The sequence below is a fragment of the Pipistrellus hanaki genome (genome assembly GCF_964339955.1).
Source record: "Pipistrellus hanaki genome assembly, chromosome: 18".
NCBI lineage: Eukaryota > Metazoa > Chordata > Mammalia > Chiroptera > Vespertilionidae > Pipistrellus > Pipistrellus hanaki.
The window spans coordinates 32,681,015-32,700,588 of NC_140520.1; the positions used below are offsets into that span (position 1 = coordinate 32,681,015).

General features: G+C 57.6%; 1 protein-coding gene across 1 annotated transcript in view; it reads left to right on the forward strand.

The window, feature by feature from the left end:
* The window catches only part of LRRN2 (leucine rich repeat neuronal 2), a 57,798-nt gene extending 38,924 nt beyond the window's left edge, over nt 1-18,874 (forward strand). Inside the window, exons 2-4 of the mRNA XM_084865869.1 lie at nt 3,226-3,444; nt 9,775-9,992; nt 15,834-18,874. Of these exons, the coding sequence (XP_084721995.1) occupies nt 16,053-18,212 (2,160 nt within the window). The 5' untranslated portion in view covers nt 3,226-3,444; nt 9,775-9,992; nt 15,834-16,052 and the 3' untranslated portion in view covers nt 18,213-18,874. The remainder of the gene's footprint in view (nt 1-3,225; nt 3,445-9,774; nt 9,993-15,833) is intronic.
* Nucleotides 18,875-19,574: the final 700 nt, after the last annotated feature.

Sequence of the window (19,574 nt, forward strand, 5' to 3'; positions counted from 1 at the left end):
GTGGCTAGAATGGAAGCCATTCTCAGGGTGAGATAAGAGGTCAGCAGCCGTGGGAGGTGGCAGGAGCTGGTTTGAACCATGCCTCTGCCACAGACCCCTTCCACGGTCTGGGGAGGTCCCTGAAAGCCTCGGTGTCCTGGTCTGTGATGGGAAGGCCCCATTCCCATTCCACGGGGGCAGAGGATTCAACGAGGTCAGGCGCGGGAAGGCTGCGCTTGGTGCCGACATCCAGCCTGCCGCTGTGGATGCTGAAGCGAGGGTTGGAGGCCTGGCCGGGATAATAACTCTGTGAACCGTTACACGTGGGATCAATGCTGGTGATTATATCCCCAGACTGCTGTCTGCAGACAAGGCCGAGGCCCAATGCTTGGGCCGGGCGGGGGCGGCAGGGAGGGGGGTGGAGACAGGCACTCCCATTTGGGGCCCTCCACACTGAGGGAATGCTTTCCTGGAGCAGGAGAGAGGCCAGGAAAAGTGGAGAAGAGAAGAGAAGAGAAGAGAAGAGAAGAGAAGAGAAGAGAAGACCCCAGCAGTTTCTCCTCCATGCTCCCCGCTCCCGGCTCCTTCAGGAACTGAGCTGCATAATACAATGGGATTTAATAAAATGCCTTTAACTCCCAAAGTTTGTCTGCTGCCAGCTCCTTAATTAAATTGCCCGATGCCGCTCTGCGAAGGCAGCACAAGCCCCTGTGTTTAAGGAGCATGGTGTTGCCATGGCACCCCCGACAGACAGGGCCGGCGGCTGTGGAGGAGCATACAGATGAGGCGTGGGGGTGGCCCCTGCCCACAGTGTCCACCCCAAAGCCTGCGTGTCCACACACACACACACACACACACTCACACACACACTCAGTCAGGCTCTGGTCTGGCTGTCCTGGGAAAGGGTTTATCGTCGCTAAGAATGCTGAGCCTGGACTTTGGGAAGGGAGATTCGGGATGGCAATGGGGGCATTTGAGCAAAGCAGAGCTGGCCCGCTGGGGTGGCTGTGGCAGGCCCCAGGCCCAGCGCTGGGCACTCAGGACAGCCCTGGGGGACAGGGGGGCAGCGGTGTGTCCCAGGGGAACCTCACAAATACACTTCCTCTGCGTGCCTCCCCTGGAGAAGCGGGGGAGGCCCTGGGCCAGCTGACTGGCCTAATGGAAGGAGTGCGTGCTCTCTCACGTGGAGGGTGGAGGATAGGGGATCGCGCTTCTTTCTGGGTTTTTCCTTCAGCTGCGGCAGCTCTCAGTCCAGGCTTCCCATTAAAACCAGTTGGGGAATCTTTTCACCAACATTTTGTGAAAACTTTCAAAAATACAGCAAAGTTGGAAGAATTTTCCGGTGAGCAACGATAGCCCCACCACCTACCAGGCCCAACCATTAACCTTCGCCTAGGCTTGCTTTATCACGGCGCTCCATCTGTCCCTCAGTCCTTCTTATTTTGGGTGCATTTCCCAGTGAATTGCAGACATCAGTCCACGTCATTATTCTAAATTCTTCAGTGTGCACAACTATGGACTTTTGTTTTACAGGGTGTTTGTTTTCTTGTTTTGACATTAAATCTGCACACAAAGAAATCCTGGCGAGTTCTGTGTGTGTTTTAAATGCCAAGTCCCCAGAGATTGACTTGATTGGTCTGGAGAGGGACATGGGGCAGCGATTCTTGTTTTTATTATCCCCCAGCACAGTGGTCGGCAAACCGCGGCTCGCAAGACACATGCGGCTCGTTGGCCCCTTGAGTTTTCAGCAAAGGCCAGCTTAGGAGTACCCTAATTAAGTTAATAACAATGTCCCTACCTATATAGTTTACGTTTAAAAAATTTGGCTCTCAAAAGAAATTCCAATCGTTGTACTGCTGATATTCAGCTCTGTTGACTAATGAGTTTGCCGACCACTGGCCCAACAGAAGGTGGAACGCCCCTGACCACGCCCTTTAAGCCCCACCCCCTCCCTCCACATGCTCCCCAGGAATGCCGTCCACCTCTGAGTTCATTCCTTGTTTATTTACGGTGGGCCAGGCACATCCACTGTTCTCGTGTTAGCGCTATAGAGGGTGTCCTTGGGTCGTGTCTGTTTCTCAATGGCAGACACCATATCCGGTTGAGATGCTGTGCATGTCGCAGCAATGAAGCCACATACACTTTATTTTGCTTATCGGGTGCTTGCCATGACTCGGACTGTGGAGCGGGTGGAAAGACAGTGATGCTGGTGGAGGGTATTCCGAGCGATAGGATGGCAGCGCGCACAGGGTCCTGGTGGTCCCAGCTGAGGGCAGCGGCAACCGTGGGTCTGGTGCTACTGATAGAGGTGATGGGCTGCAGGTGGGGTCCCCGGGTGATGATCATGGTGACACTGCTGATGCCACCCTCTGAGGGTGATGTGCAGACAGATGCTTATTCACCCACTGACACCTCCTGGGGAGATGCTGGTTGTCACATAAACAAGAGGTTTGGTCCCCACTGGAGAACCCCACGGTTGCAAGGCGCAGCTCCTTCCGAAAGGCTGAGGCCACCCGAGAGCCTTCACCCCCGGAGCCCGGAAGAGGCCGGACTGCATGCTGCCGCCCACGGTCAGCCGCCTTGGTCCACTGCCAGGCCCGGCCCCAGGAGTCAGTGTGAGAGGGTCATTGGGAAGGTTAGTTTGAGATGAGCAGACCGGGGAGCCAGCTGGACTTGGGATGCCAGCCGCCTCATGATCGATAGAGATCTTATTTGCTGCCTGTGTGGTTTCCTGTCCTTCCATACCGGTACACTCTTGAGAGATGACAGAGGGCAAGCAGCCCCTCCCTGAACCCAGGCAACAGGGGACAGAGGGATGCAAAGCCAGTGCTTAGTGGCGTCCCTCTGAATGGTTCTCGACTATGGGGCTAAGGAGAGAGGTTGAAGGATGAGGTCGGCTGCTAAGACTTTTATATTTTTATTGTCTATAAATAAGCCCAGAGGTCAATGCTGAAAAATACCTTTAAATATCCTTGCCCAGCTAGAACCAGTTTGGCTCAGTGGATAGAGCGTCAGTCTGGGGACTGAAGGGCCCCAGGTTCGATTCTGGTCAAGGGCATGTTCCTTGGTTGTAGGCACATCCCCGGTGGGGGGTGCGCAGGAGGCAGCTGATCGATGTCTCTCTCTCATCGGTGTTTCTAACTCTCTATCCCTCTCTTTTCCTCTCTGTGAAAAATCAATAAAATATGTTTTTAAAAAATAATAAAATAAAATAAAATAACCTTGCCCAACCCTTTTGTTTTACAGATGAGAAAACTTGGGCCACGTGGGCAGCAAATAAAATCCCTGTTGAGGACAACAATAAATATCCCTCGTGTACATATGTCTCTGATGATGCAAAGACAGCCCACGCCCATGATCTGACTGGAGCTTAGACCAACCCTGCGAGCTGCCAGGGAGCTTCCTGCCCGTCGGACGGATGGCTCCCGAGTCCCTCCCAGATTCTTCCCACTAGCAGCTAGCCAGGTGATGTTTTTGTAGCACTCACAGCTCGTCGTCCAAATTTTACACTCATGCTTTCGTGTGTCTGTGCCACATCTCTGTGCAAAAGACTTCTGTCCCCGCCTCTCTGAGGTTAAGCGTCTTGCCCACCTCACACAGCGTCACTGTGCAGAGTGGAACTAGCGCCCAGGATCCCTGTGTTCGTGCCCTAGGGTTGCCATATCAAAGCACTACAAGCCACGAGGCTTAAATAACAGAAATCCGTTGTCTCGCGGCTCTGAGGTCAGAAGTCTGGAATGAAGGTGTCGGTCAGACCAGGCTCCCTCTGAGAGCTGTAGGGGAGACTCCTTCCTCACCGCTCCCAGCTTCTGGGGGTGTCTCTCCTCAGCCTGCAGCTGCAGCCCTCCAATCTCCATCGCTATCCCCACATGATTCTCCCGGTGCCTGTGTGTCTGCATCCGAACTTTCCTCCTTTTATACAGACACCAGTCATTGGGTTGGGGCAGTAGTCGGCAAACTCATTAGTCCAAAGAGCCAAATAATCAACAGGACAACGAATGAAATTTCTTTGGAGAGCCAAATTTTTTAAACTTAAACTTCTTCTAGTGCCACTTCCTCAAAACAGACTCACCCAGGCCGTGGTTTTTTTGTGGAAGAGCCACACTCAAGGGGCCAAAGAGCCCCATGTGGCTCACGAGCCGCGGTTCGCCGACCACTGGGTTAGGGCCGTTGTGATCCAGTATGGCCTCCCCTTAACTCGATCCCCTCTGCAAAGACCCTATTTCCAAATGAAGGTCACATTCACATGGACTGGGAGTTAGGGCTTCAATATATCTTCACGGAGATGAGAGGTCACAGTTCAGCCACACCGGTCCCTGACCCAGGCCTACGGCCTTCCACGCATGCAGCTTGCATCCTGTGCTCAAGCCTCCGTTTCCTCCTCCCCCTCTCTTACCCCCGAGGGTGAGGCGCTCTCCTCTCCTGCAATACAGAGAGCTGGGAGCACTTTCCAGCTTCTGCTTCCCAAGTTCCCAAGACGCTAGGGTAGAAGCATGAAATATATGGGCCTTTTGTCTTCGCTACTCCCAGACAGTAAAAATCATTAAGGCTTGCTCTTAATTAGTTTAATTTCGAAACTTCTCAATATTGATTTAACCTCCACTCCTTTGTACTTGCTGCAGGCACTGAATTATGCCTGTTATTGATCATGGATAGAAGCCTTTCCAGCCACCAGACTCTGGGGCGCTGGGAGCCAGGGGTCCCCCAGGGGGGGTGCTGGGCTCAGGAGGTGCAGACCAGCTTGAGAGAGGGAGCCTCTAGGCCGGCTTGGGAAGGGCCCTCCCCTGAGGAAGGGCTGCTCGGCGTAGGCCAGGGGCCAGGGCTGTCTCTTGGGTTGGCCCCGGCTCACAGAGTTTGAATAAGAAGTCAGCCGGCAGTTGTCCAATCCCATTTCAGGCCCGAGGAGAGCTAGGCAGTGGGCTTTGCAGGAGGGGACGTGGGGTCAAGATGTAGAGCACAGGTTTTGGCACCAGCCACAACCACGCTGGGGACCTGGCTGGACCAGCTGTGCATCCTTGAGCATTTCACACTAGTGATGTGGGTCAGTCATCCATGTCAGTGTGTGAGCATGTAGTGCAGCCCCTCAGGGCAGGCCCCAGCCCAGGGCCTGGCTCCGTCCTCAGTCGGCGGCTCCCATGGTCACTGCTGCTGTCCCACTGGGAAGAGAAGGCCTAGACTTTGACATCATGCTCTGTCTGCTAGCCCTGGCCCCACTCCTCACTTGCTGTGTGATCTTGGGCAACTCACTTACTATCCTTTCCATTGAAACGGGAGTGACGGCACCTACAACCCTGCAGGGCTATTGTGAGAATCACATAGGATGGTGGATATGGAAGGATTTAAATTGCAAGAGAAATCCCCTCCTGACGGGTTAGGAGCACTGATGGCTAGAGTGGTCGGAGCCCTACATGTGCCCTTTGGCGGCCCTCTTCCTGCACTGCTGGGTCCAGACCGTTCAGCTCTGGCGCGCCGCTCTGGCCTCTTCCCCGCGTCACGCACACGGGACCTCGGGGCAGCCACCCCGGGATTCACGCCACGCGTTTTACCCAGTCCGTCTCCAGTATGCGCACGTGCCTTCCACCATCTGCGCGCCTGCTGACCTGCTGAGTCCGGCAGCACTCCCCTTGTGGGTTTTTTTTTAAAACAGCTTTATTGAAGTGGTGAGCTTGCATGCCATCAAATTCACCCATTTTTAGGGGCAATTCCATGACGTTTGGTCAAATTGCTCTGATTTTTTTGGCCCAACGTCCCACCTGTGTTTTCTCCTCCCTGTGCCCCTGCTGCCCTCGGTAAATGCCGGTGACACCGGTGCTCATGCTGCAGCAGAGCAGTTTTCTATCTGTGCCCTCCTGCCTGCCCTCCCCATAGCCTTGTACCCCAAGACCCACATCACACCAGCATCCAATCAGGGCTCGGTGAATGCTCTTTGTGTACACAGTGGAGGTGAGGGGGGTTGTGGAAACTCTAGTCTAAACTGTCAGGATAACGATAAGAAGCTCATCATATATATATATATATATATATATATATATATATATATATATATATATATATATATATACAAACACACACATATACACACATACTATACACATGCACATACATATACACGTACACATACTTAACATAATTCTAATCTCAGCGTGGCCATTGTCTAGCCCAGAAGGTCTCAGAGGGAAGCAGCTGGAGGCTTGGGCAAGCCTGGGCCCCTGGCCCCACCCTCAGAGAGTCTGAGTCTGGAGGGGGCTGGGTCCGAGACACCGCATTTCTAACAAGTCTGCAGATGGTGCTGATTCTGGGGCCCAGGGCCCGCCACTTCAGAACCGCTTGCTGCTCTGGCCCAGCCCGCCCATTTCCTGGGTGAGGAGCCAAGGCCTGGAGAAAGGAGAGGACATGTTCCAACGCCTGTCCCGAAGCCCAGACTCAAACCCAGGCCTGTGTCCTGGCCTCTGCCTCCCCCTCTGGCTTCAGAGAAGCAGGCTGAGGGGTGCAGAAGGTGGACAGAGCTTCCCCTAGGCCTAGGCCCCGCTTGGGAAGGGGAGATGGAGGAGGGGCTGCTGGGGGAGAGGTCAGTGGGATTGGAGAGGGGACCAAAGGCGAGGGGCCAGGTGAAGGAGTGGCCAGGGCAGGCCTGCAGGAGGAGGTGAGGGAGGACGGCCACTCTCCCTGCAGTCGAGGCGAGGCGGGGGAGGGGGGAGGGAGGGGCCGCTGCAGGCCTCAGCTGCAGCCATTCATCTCGCGGGCTGCCTGAGACAGCTGACAGAGGGAGCAGGCGCTGAGCCCGGCAGACACCAGGCTCCTTCCACCAGCGATTTATCTCTCAGCTTCATCTGGCAAACCTGCTGATGAAACGAGTCTCCTTCTCTCTCCGCCTCATCAATTTTCATTCTCATTTCATCTTCCTTTTCCGTTAGAAGAGGTTCGGCCTTTCTCCTTGTTTAACTCGCCTCCCCATTTGATCCATTCACTGCCCTTCCTCCTCAGCCGTCCAGGCCCCTGAAGCTCTCCCCAACATCTCCCCCCGCCAGCTCCTCCCCCATGCCCTGGGGTCCCTCCCTCTGTGCACAAACACTGGAGAGAGAAACCCAACACATACTCCCTCCCCCTCGAACTCCCCCATCCACCTTCAACAAGACTGGAAGATCTGTGGTGCTTTCCCTGGAGTCCTGGAGCAGCTCACAGGCTGAGAGAAGAGATGAGCATCATACTGGACCGGATTCTCAGAGGATGCGGGAAGGGGCGAGGGGCTGGTTCATGGTGATGGCTGTGGTCAGGGACAGCTTCTGAGAGAGAGGTGCAGTGTAACTGAGACGTCAGAGATGGGCAGACATGACACACCTGAGAAAGGGAATGGGCAGACATGACACACCCTAGAAAGGGAATGGGCAGACATGACACACCTGAGAAAGGGAACTTCTAGGCAAGGGCCCTGCATGTGCAAAGGCACTGGAGCAGCGGAGTGTTGCTTGCGCCTCTCTGACCGCTCCCCCTGCTTCCCTGCCCCGGTGTCTAGCTCTCAGGCACCCATTGTGTCCAAAGGGATGTCCTGAGGCACAACCCCTGGCTTCCAGAGGGAACCTTTTGAGAATGCTACATGGTCTGCCCCACACCCCCACCTGATTCTAGAAAGAAGGGCGGGGGGGGGGGCGGATTGGGGTTTGTAGGGAGGGAGGCTGGAGGGCTCACAGATCTGGGCTTGGCTGCCCCTCTGGCTTGTGACTGGCCAAGGTGGAATGACTGGGCTGCTGTCAAGCTGGGACATTGAGACTCGGCCAGAGGGACCGCTTGACCCTCCCAGTGCCTGTCTGGTGGTCTAGGGGCCAGGGATTGGGCCTCAGCAAACAGAGGAGGATGGAAGGGAAGGGGACTCTACTGGGCACCAGGTGCTTTATGGACACACACCCCACCCCATGAGGCAGGAGCACCTGAGTGAGGATGCCCAAGGCCACAGGGCCAGCACCAGGATTCACAGGGAACCACTAGCCTAAGCCCTTGGCCGGGCCGGGGGGGGGGGGGGGGGGAAGGGCGGTGGCGGCACAGGATTTGGCCAGAGGGGAGCCTGAGAGAGCTCCAGAAGGGTGAGCATCATCAGAGGATCGTGTCGAATCCAGAAGCAGAAACTGAGTCATAGAGAAGTGCCTTCTCTCCATAAGGGAAGTGGCTGAGCAGGAGAGCCATGGGCAGGGGCAGGGTGCGGGCCCCAGGAAGCCAGGCTCTGGGGACCATTGTGTCTCCGGCCAGTTGGTGAGGAAGGAGGTGGAAGGGGCCTGAGCCCAGACAGCGAGCCACCTGGCCTTCAGGAGCTCTGGAGCAACCAGCCGCTCCTCTCTCCCTGCCCTCCTTTCCTTGCCTTTCTTTCCCGCTGCCACAGATGTTTTCTGAGCTCCTACTATGTGCCAGACAGTTGGAGCAGAGTCCCTTCTTCCCCTGAGGGGCTCACAGTCTGGTGGGAGAGACAGACAGACAAGTAAACAGGTAGTTTATGGCGGAGGGAGGTGGGGCACAGAGGAGTCCCGGAGAGGGAGGGGTGGGACCAGCCTGTACTGCTCTCCTTGCCGGCAGGATGGCGCCACTCTCTGCAGGCCTTTTGGTGCAGTGCGACCAGACAGAGGGACTGGCGCCCTCCACTCCTGATTAAGAAATAAGGGGACAGGCTTCCTCCCAGGCCCACAGCCCTAGGTCCCTTCCCTCCCAGCCTAGAAGGGGTTTTTACTGGAACCCTGAGGCCTCTCCAGAGAGGAGGGGAGGGAAGGACACCAGACACCTCCTCTGTCCCCAGGGGTGCCTCCGGTTTCCCTCCTGCTCTGCTCCAGAACCCCACCACCACCACCACCTACTCTTGGAAGTCAGCTTCTGGCACCAGAATCATAAGAAGAGCAAGGGCTGGCCAGTGGAACCCACCGGGCTCTCATCCTGGTTCTCCCACACTTCGCTGTGGGGCCTTGGGCTGGCCCACGGAGCTTGGGGTTTCTGACCTACAGAGCACTCCTGCCAGGCTGCCGGGTGCAGCCAGCACACAGAGATCCCGGCAGGAGAAGGGCCCGGGAATGGCGCGTCTTTCCTCTGGGCTTGGCTCTGAGTCTATGGCATCCGTGCAGTGGTGTCACCCAGAGCCGAAGGGACTCCGCTTACCAAGAGGGAGCTGCTCAGAGGAACAATGGTTTTCAAGCTTTCGTAGATGCAGCCCAAGGCCAAATGCATGCCTTTTCATCATGTCCCTGAACGGGCTGTGTGTGTGTGTGTGTGTGTGTGTGTAATAGAGGGAGTGTGTCTGTGTGTGTGTGTGTGTGTGTGTGAAATAGAGGGAGTGTGTGTGTGTGTGTGTGTGTGTGTGTGAGAAATAGAGGGAGTGTGTGTGTGTGTGTGTGTGTAATAGAGGGAGTGTGTCTGTGTGTGTGTGTGTGTGTGTGTGAAATAGAGGGAGTGTGTGTGTGTGTGTGTGTGTGTGTGTGTGTGTGAAATAGAGGGAGTGTGTGTGTGTGTGTGTGTGTGAAATAGAGGGAGTGTGTGTGTGTGTGTGTGTGAAATAGAGGGAGTGTGTGTGTGTGTGTGTGTGTGTGAAATAGAGGGAGTGTGTGTGTGTGTGTGTGTGTGTGTGTGTGAAATAGAGGGAGTGTGTGTGTGTGTGTGTGTGAAATAGAGGGAGTGTGTGTGTGTGTGTGTGTGTGTGTGTAATAGAGGGAGTGTGTGTGTGTGTGTGTGTGTGTGTGTAGTAGAGAGGGGACTTCTCAGCCGTGTTTAGCTACATACAGTGCACTCTGATGTTTCTATTTTATTTCTGTTTTTAAAACGCAGATTGTGACCCGCTTTAAACTGTTTTCATGACCCACTAATGGGCTGCCCTTCACAGTTCGCGGCAGTAGAGCACGCCCCGCCCCTGCAGGCGAGATCTGCCCTGCACCACCCTCTGGAGAGACAGAAGTCGATAGCGAAGCATCGTTTCCTCGAGGAGCCCGCAGCCTGGCTGGGACGGCAGCCCTGCAGCCTGACAGCAGGAACTGTGCCGTGTGGAGGTCTGTCCCAGCGTCTCTGGTTCTCGGGGGGAAAGGGAGGGGTAACCACGTAACCACCCTTCTCGAGGGAATTGAAAAAGCACCTGGGTGGAGGGGGCATTTAGGAGGGGTTTTGATAGCTGAAGAGGAGCTCGGTGGTTGAAGCTGCTTTGCCTGCAGCCTGGGATGCCCAAGGGGTGAAAGGAAGCAGCAAGTCTGGTTGTTGAGTGGAAGCACAAGGCGACTGGGCGTGAGAGGCTGGGCCAAAGAGGCTCACTTAAGGGTGAGGATGAGCGACCACTCTCTCGGGGGTGGGGGAGGTGGGGGGAGGCCGCGGTGCTGCCTAACAGATATGGGGCTTGGTGGGAGAAAATGGAGACGATGGCTGAGTTTGCGGCACGTTGAGTGGGAGGAGCCTCTGAGGCAAGCAGGTGGAGGCCTTGGGGGCAGTTAGAAGTGAGGCTGTGCCCCTCCCTCCTGACCACCTGTGGGCTTGTCCTCTGCCCAGTGCCCCAGAACCCTCATGAGAAGACGGGGGAGGGGGAGTCTGCAGCAGAAAGGGGGTGAGCAGTACTGCACAGATAGTGGCCAGGACCCAGAGGGCTTTGGGGAGGGGAGTCACAGGGGCGCACGGGGCCAGGAGGTCACCCTGCCATCTCCCTGCCTCGGGGCAGCCTGGCACTCACAGGCCCAGGCCCAGGATCCAGCTAGAGCTGGGCCCTCAGGCATAGAGCAATTTCTAGGAACTATGGAAGGAGGAAGAGGACTCGGCCTCCCTTTCTGGAAAAGGCTGAGGAAGCATGAGGCCCTGAGAAGCTGTAGCCCTCAGGAAACACAAGGATGCACTAGGTGAACTTGAAGTCTGACGTTCTGGCATCCTCTCAAGTTTCCAAAGACCATGTCCCTGGTTGTGATGGAAAAAGAAAGGAAATCTGGGTTAAAAAGATGAAACTGGCCTAGTCCATCTGGCTAAGTGGTTAGAGCAGTGGCCTGGGGACTGAAGGGTCCTCTGTTCGATTCAGGTCAGGGTGACGTACCTTGGTCGAAGGCTCAGTCCCTGGCCCTAGTGAGGGCACATGAGGGAGGCAACCAATTGATGTGTCTCTCTCACATCAATGTTTCTCTCTCTTTCTGTCTCTCTTCCTCCGTTCTACTCTCTCTAAAAATCAATGGGGGAGGGGGGTGTGAATATATCCTCGAGGGAGGATTAACAACAAAAAAGATGAAACTTGTTTAGGGGACAGAAGTCAAGACAGTGGCTAACACCAGACGGGGGCCAGGAGAGACTGGAAAGGAACCTTCCCAGGAACCTTCTAGAATATTTCTGTCTTGAGCTCCGTGGTAGTTAAACTGGTATCCACAAATGTAGGCATTCATGCAGCTGTGCCCTTAGAATTAGCGTTGTTTGTGCACTCTCCTGGACAAATATTACGCCCCAATAATATTCTTTAAAGGTTGAATACAAACGATGAGAAGTAAGAAAGAGAAGATGGAATAAGAGGCAACATCAGGGGCCAATGAAGGGACTAAGAGGCATGGCATCTCCCTTACGCCCACAGCTATTCTGTGAGCCACGAGCCAGCCTGGGCGTTTGAGGTTCAGAGGATCACCCACTTTGCCCAAGGTCACACAGCGAGGGGCAGAGCCAGGTTCAAACTGATTGCAAAGCCCAGGGCCCTCCCTTCACATCTCTCCCCCGCTGCATGAGTCATGCAAGGAATTCAGGCTCTGGAAGACTAGACAAACACGGCCTGCGCCCCCGCCGAGGCCTGCTCCAGCCCCGAGGTCCTAGTTGCCTGTGATTAAGTGAGAGGTGGGAATGAGGGCCGCGCTCCCCTCCCAGGAGGGGCAGAGGCCAGGTGGACAGATGGCTCCCCTCCCTCTGCAGCCCTTCCACCCGGCGCTTATCTGCCAGCGAGGAAGCCGGAGTTTATCAACGCTCCACTCAATTATGCTGCCCATCTGTCTGCGCAGCTCAGGGGGGCCTGGCACTGAGGCTGCGGAGGCCAGGCAATCGATCACCGCCTGCCGCCCCCCTCTCCCTCCAGAACCCCAGCTCTCAGGGGTGGGGTGGAGGCGCCAGGGAGGGGGGATTTCTGGGAGGGAGGCTGTGAGTGGCTGGAGGAGCAGCAATTTAGATGTGGCAGGAGCACGGGGACTGTGCTGGGGCGGGGGCGGGGCTGGAGAGGAGGAAAGGGCAGCTCTGGCTCCTGACAGCAGCGTCTCCAGAGCTTCGTTTAATAATCAGGCCCACACTCTGCTCAGTCCAGAGCAGCTGCCTGGGGCAGGTGGGGCCTGCAGAGCCAGCCCTTCCAAGAGAAACGTTGGCCCCCGGAGCGGGCAACCCTGCTTCCCTGACTGTAGGCCCTGGGCCTTCTGTCTCCCGTAGTTGAAGGCCGTGCGTGCAGCAGTGCTGGCAAAAAGCCCCAGCCCCAGCCCCAGCCCCCAGTCAGAAGGCAGGCCGGAGTCTGCGTGAGGCCTGCTGGCTGGCTGCCCTGTGGTTCCAGGCCCAGCCACGTTCACCTGGCAACAGTGTCTTCTTCCCTCTGCGGTCCCGCCTGTAGGTCACTCTAGCCAGGAGCTTAGGTGTGGCGTCTGAGGGTAGCCAGGGAGAAGGAGCTCAGACCCAGGCCATCTCGGCAGGGAGCTGCACCTGGGCGGGCATGTTGGGCTGCCCTGCACTCTACTCCTATGAGACAGGCATTGGTCCGTGGGGCAGGGAGCGGGAGCGTGGGCCGGGCTGGCGGCTCAGGTTATGGAGTCAAAGACCCGGGTCTGAATCCTGCCCCCCCTGTAGAAGCTGTGTAACCTCTGACAAGTCAGCTGACCTCTCAGCACCTCCGTTGCTTTCCCTGCAAAGGGAGACTAAATCCCTCCTCTGCCTACACGCAGGGTTGTGGGAAGATGACTCGTTTTCCTATCTGTATCCACTCACACGTACCCTCTCACGCACGGTGGGGACACAAACAGCACGTAAGACCCGGCCCCTGCTCCGGGAGTTTGGAACCCCGTTGGGAAAGGCACACGTGATTAGCCTGAACTCCTGCTCACCCGGGAGATTATGGATACAAGACAATTAGCTTTCTCTGCGCTCCTGGCAGAAACGGCTCATCAGCCTGCGTGAGTGGGCCGCGTGCAAGGCAGCCTTGCATGGCGATGGCAGGTGAGTGGGCAGCTCTGAGCTCCACCTTGGACGGGCTGCACGCTCAGCAGGGGTATGGGGGGCTTTTCGGGCCTTTGCTAAGTCTCCGGATCAGAGGTGAGCCATCTCCTCTGCCTCTCTCTCTGGGTGCTGCACCCCGGGCCTGGCCGGAGCATTGCCTAAATCACCCATCCCAGCCTGGGGTGCAGGGAAAGGCCCGGCGCTGGAGGGTTTTCATTTTTTTTTTTTTTTTAAATATATTTTATTGATTTTTAAGAGAGGAGAGGAATAGAGTTAGAAACATTGATGAGAGAGAAACATCGATCAACTGCCTCCTGCACACCCCACACTGGGGATATGCCCGCAACCAAGGTACATGCCCTTGACCGGAATGGAACCCGGGACCTTTCAGTCCGCAGGCCAACACTCTACCACTGAGCCAAACCGGTTTTGGCAGTTTTAATTGTTTTAAATGGTTTCTCCATCACAAAATCGTTAGAACAAAGGAGAGACGCCCTGGACTCAGGCAGGGTCTGAGATGCCTGGGGCTCAGCTGAAGACCCCTCCCCACCCACCCACTCCAGCCTTCTCTGCCCATGAATGGTCTTGGGCTCTCGCAATCACTGCATTTTGGGTGCTGCCAGAGAGGCAGTCCTAGAAGGTGGGGCATAGTATTGTGTATTTCTGCTCACATCTCCCCACCCCATCACCTGGGGCAACACTGAGCACACCATTGGCAAGCATGCCATAATGCCCTGTTTCCCTGAAAATAAGGCAGTGTCTTATATTAATTTTTGCTCCCAAAGATGTGCTAGGTCTTATTTTCAGGGGATGTCTTATTTTTCCATGAAGAAGAATATGGTACACATTTATTGTTAAATGAAAATAAAGGAAATTTATTACCTGTATACGGTACGGTAGTAGTACGGTAGTTGTCAACACAAACCAGACAAACTGAATCCTACAGTATCAAGAATTTACTCATTTATTCAATGACAATCATGTCATCATCTTCTGGAACATCATCATAAAAATCCAATTCCTGAATTTCCTGGTGAATTTCTTGTGACTCCATTTCTTTCAGAATCAGTGGACCAAATCTCTCATGTTTAGCCTGGAGGGGGGGGGGGGCTTATTTTTGGGGGGATGCCTTATATTTCACTCAGAAGGAAACCTGTAAGTGGGTCTTATTTTCGGAGGATGTCTTATTTTCGGGGAAACACGGTAGAGGCTTGTCAAGTTCTAGGATCCAACTTCTGTTCCTCCTAAAAGCCCTGGTTGGAGGGCCTCCCAACCCCGGGGGATGAATGGAGCTGGAAGGAAACTAACATTTGTCTTTTTTTTTTCTTTCTTTCTTTCTTTTTAATTTATTGATTTTTTTTTTTTTTTTTTACAGAGAGGAAGAGAGAGGGATAGAGAGCTAGAAACATCGATAAGAGAGAAACATCAACCAGCTGCCTCCTGCACATCCCCCACCGGGGATGTGCCCGCAACCAAGGTACATGCTCTTGACCGGAATCAAACCTGGGACCCTTCAGTCCGCAGGCCGATGCTCTATCCACTGAGCCAAACCGGTTTCAGTGAAACTAACATTTCTTGAACTCTTTCCGTGTGCAACACAGTTCCCTTCCCCCTAATGACAACCTCACGTACACATGAGGAACAGGAGCTCCCAGAAGTCAGTAGCTGTTCCCACGGCGCTCTGGTGGGGGTGGTGTGTGTGTAACAGCAAGATCTCCTGCTGGTGGGTTCTGCCCCTCATGCCAGGTGCAGGCAGGAAGCGGGACTTCTGGCCTTGGATCCAGTTCCATGACAAGGCCCTTTGGGAACCAGCTATCCCTGCTGCCTCTCCACCCACGGAGTGTCCCGCAGAACCCCCTCTCCTGATCCTGGCCACCAGGCATGGCTGGGATGGCCGGGCCCCCCAGGCTCTCCTTGTACACGTATGCAGGTGCACGTGTACCCATGTGTTTGCTTGCCCTGAGTTTTATGGGTCAGTGCCCACATAAGTCCTGGTTGGGAAAAACAACCGTGACAAAATGCACCCAGGTGGCTGCCAAAGAAGGAGGGAGGGAGTCTGATGTAAAAGGCATGCCGCTCTCCCGCGCAGGGCGGGCGCCATGCCTCCCATGGTCTCCCGCCCCCGCCCAGGAGGAGTAAGCGGCCCTCAGGCAGGACCATCGCCTTCCCCAGACAGTCTGGGGTGGGGTCAGCGGCCGCTGCCTTAGACGGTCCTGGGAGCCCACACTGGAAGGCAGAAGCCGCACCATCCTCTGCCCAGAGCACTCAGAGGGACGTCTGCAGACTCCCTTCATTTTCCATTTACCGAGGGAGCCCAGGGGGCAGGTGGAGAGAGATGAGAAAGGTTGGAGAATCCACTCCACCTCTCTCTGGGCTCAGAGGACTCTGAAGGTGACAATGATCGCAGCGTCCCCTCTCCACTACACACACACACACACACACACACACACACACACACCTTTCCCGAGTCTTCCGGAAGCTTCCAAGGCCCAACCTCTTCCTCCTGCCCTGAAGCCTCCCAGTCACCCACTTCCCGCCTCAGGTCCTAGAAAGGGACACTAAAGCCTACGATCCAGGACAGGGCCCAGGAGACCCAGCCGCTCAGCTTTTTGCGCGCCTCTTGAGTCAGACAAGGGTGCAGGGAGGAGGGATGGATTCTGCTTCTCTCCGCCTTCCTAACTCTGCCCCCTCTCCTCCAGGGCTGCCTGCTGGGCATGGCGATGAGTGAGCGGGCCCCTCGGGCAAGGATGGAGAGCCGCACCCAGGAGGGCGGGAAGTGACGCCCAGCCGGCCCCCATGACTGCCCTGGGAGCGGGGCTCCCCAGGCCCTGGCAGGCTGCTGACCCTCAGCCTGCGAACCGCTAAGGGCAGGACCTGAGACTTTTCCTGTGGATGGTGCCCTCCCCCGCGGCTCCGCCATGAGGCTCCTCGCGGCCGCCCTCCTGCTAGCGTGGGTAGCGGGTGCCGCCGCCGCCGTGCCCGTGGTCCCCTGGCGCGTGCCCTGCCCCCCGCAGTGTGCCTGCCAGATCCGGCCCTGGTACACGCCCCGCTCGTCCTACCGCGAGGCCGCCACCGTGGACTGCAACGACCTGTTCCTGACGGCCGTGCCCCCGGCGCTGCCCGCGGGCACGCAGACCCTGCTCCTGCAGAGCAACGGCATCGTCCGCGTGGACCGGAGCGAGCTCGGCTACCTGGCCAACCTCACGGAGCTGGACCTGTCCCAGAACAGCTTCGCCGACGCCCGGGACTGCGACCTCCGGGCGTTGCCCCAGCTGCTGAGCCTGCACCTGGAGGAGAACCAGCTGACCCGCCTGGAGGACCACAGCTTCGCGGGGCTGGCCGGCCTGCAGGAGCTCTATCTCAACCACAACCAGCTGCGCCGCATCGCCCCCCGGGCCTTCGCCGGCCTCGGCAACCTGCTGCGGCTGCACCTCAACTCCAACCTGCTGCGGGCCGTGGACAGCCGCTGGTTCGAGGCGCTGCCCAGCCTGGAGATACTCATGATCGGGGGCAACCAGGTGGACGCCCTCCTGGACATGAACTTCCGGCCGCTGGCCAGCCTGCGCAGCCTGGTGCTGGCGGGCATGAGCCTCCGGGAGATCTCCAGCTACGCCCTGGAGGGGCTGCGCAGCCTGGAGAGCCTCTCATTCTACGACAACCAGCTGGCCCGGGTGCCCCGGCGGGCGCTGGAGCAGGTGCCCGGGCTCAAGTTCCTGGACCTGAACAAGAACCCGCTGCAGCGGGTGGGGCCGGGGGACTTCGCCAACATGCTGCACCTCAAGGAGCTGGGCCTGAACAACATGGAGGAGCTGGTCTCCATTGACAAGTTCGCCCTGGTCAACCTGCCCGAGCTGACCAAGCTGGACGTCGCCAACAACCCCCGGCTGTCCTTCGTCCACCCCCGCGCCTTCCACCGCCTGCCCCGGCTGGAGACCCTCATGCTCAACAACAACGCGCTCAGTGCCTTGCACCGGCAGACGGTGGAGTCCCTGCCCCGCCTGCAGGAGGTGGGCCTCCACGGCAACCCCATCCGCTGCGACTGCGTCATCCGCTGGGCCAACGCCACCGGCACCCGCGTCCGCTTCATCGAGCCGCAGTCCACCCTGTGCGCCGAGCCGCCCGACCTGCAGCGCCGCCCGCTGCGGGAGGTGCCCTTCCGGGAGATGGCGGACCGCTGCCTGCCCCTCATCTCGCCCCGCAGCTTCCCGCCCAGCCTCCGCGTGGCCGCCGGGCAGAGCCTGGCGCTGCACTGCCGGGCGCTGGCCGAGCCGGAGCCCGAGGTCTACTGGGTCACGCCGGCGGGGGCCCGGCTGACCGCGGACGCCCGTGCGGGCGGGAGGCGCCGGGTGCACCCCGAGGGGACCCTGGAGCTGCGGAGGGTGACGGCGGCCGAGGCGGGGCTGTACACCTGCGTGGCCCAGAACCTGGTGGGGGCCGACACCAAGACGGTCAGTGTGGTGGTGGGCCGAGCTCCCCGGAAGAGAGGCCGGGACAAGGGGTGGGGACTGGAGCTCCGGGTGCGGGAGACCCACCCCTATCGCATCCTGCTCTCTTGGGTCCCCCCACCCAACACCATGGCCGCCAACCTCACCTGGTCCAGCGCCGCCTCCGCCCCCCGGGGCCAGGGGGCCGCCGCTCTGGCCCGCCTGCCCCGGGGCACCCACAGCTACAACATCACCCGCCTCCTTCAGGCCACAGAGTACTGGGCCTGCCTGCGAGTGGCCTTCGCCGACGCCCACACCCAGGTGGCCTGCGTGTGGGCCAGGACTAAGGAGGCCGCTCCCTGCCACCGGGCCTTAGGGGGCCGGCCTGGGCTCATAGCCGTCCTGGCCCTGGCTGTCCTCCTGCTGACCGCCGGCATAGCCGCCCACCGTGGCCCCGGCCAGCCCCGGCAGGGGGTGGGCGGGCGGCCTCTCGTTCCAGCCTGGGCCTTCTGGGGCTGGGGTGCCCCCTCGGTCAGGGTGGTGTCTGCACCCCTCGTCCGGCCCTGGAATCTGGGGAGGAAGCTGCCCGCGTCCTTAGAAGGAGAAGAGACGCTGTCACCACCATTGTCTCACGATCCCTGTCCTCAGCCGTAGAGAAATGAGGAGGAGGACTACTTTCTAACAAAAGGGAAGCAACCTGGGCCAGAGGCCCTGCCACGGAAGTGACATGGACCCCTGGCCTCAAGGCCGGACAGCTGGGCCATGGCAGACAGGGCGTGGTGGCCCCGGGGGCTGCTCCCCGCCACCTCCAGAACGCGGCCCTCACCTTGCGGGGGGGGGGGGGGGGGAGGGGGCTCCTCTGCTGCCTTTTGGAGGAGCATCTGCAAGGGACAGAGGACTCTGGTGAACACCTCCCACCTCCCCAGCTGTCTACATGCCCAGAGGCTCCTGGGCAGCGCCTGGCTGTCCCCTGCCCGTGTCCCCAGGCCCTCAGGATGGGCCCCTCCTCTGCCGTTCCTCTGTTCAGTCTCAGTTGCTTGCTCTTCCCCCTCCAGGGCAAGGGCTGAAGGAGGCCTCTCCTCCCGCCGTGGGCACCGCTGACCCGGCCGGCTGGGAAGGATGAGGCTGCCCAGGACCGTCTCCTCCTGGCGGCCAGGGTGGCGCGCGCTCGGAGGCTGACTTTCTTTGGCGATTTTGTACCTTTGTGGAGGAATGTGTCACCTCCCCCAGCCCAGTTCGCTCTTTTCTCCCGTTTTGTAAAAAATAAAACGAAATAAGAAAAACATGCTAAGGAGGGAAAGGAGACAAAAGGAAAAGAGTCCTTTGAGTCCTGAGTACAAGCTGGAGCTCTCTGGGGGGAGCGGGGGGCGGGGGGCGGGGTTATACCTGTAAGCCTAGAGGGGAGCGAGGGAGGGGTGGGAACGGAAGAGGAGAAAGAAAAGGAGGGGAAATGGGGAACCAGGGCACTGGTTTCCCTTCAGTTTTCAATCCTGGCCTCCTAGACAGTCCTGTAACCGAGCCTCGGAGCTGGGAAGAGGGACAAAGAGCCGAGAGGCTGACATGAGAGGGTGAAAGAGGGTGGGGAGAGAAAGGGAGAAAAAGCCAGAGATGGAGGAGGGAGTGGAAATTTCCATCACCAAACACTGTCACCCCCTCCTCATTCTCTGATAAGCAATTAACATGCCAGTGCGTAAGAAGCACTTCCCGGGCCTCTTTCTAATTAAGCAAACCCAAGGGGCAGAGTCATGCCGAGAATTGCAAATCATCAAGACAGCTAGAACGCGGCTCACTGGGGCCGCAGCCTGTGTGGGGTGATAGGGGATGGGGGCGGGGTGAGGGCCGTGGGACAATGAACTCGGTGCATTTATCTTTCCGGTCCATTTCAGTATAATTTTCAGGGAGCCTGATTTGCTTTCACAGAATTAAAAAAAAAAAAAAAAAAAAAAAAAAAAAACAGATCGACTTCCGAAGCCCAAGGGTGAAGAGGACATGAGAGGCCACGGGGGCGAGGGGAGG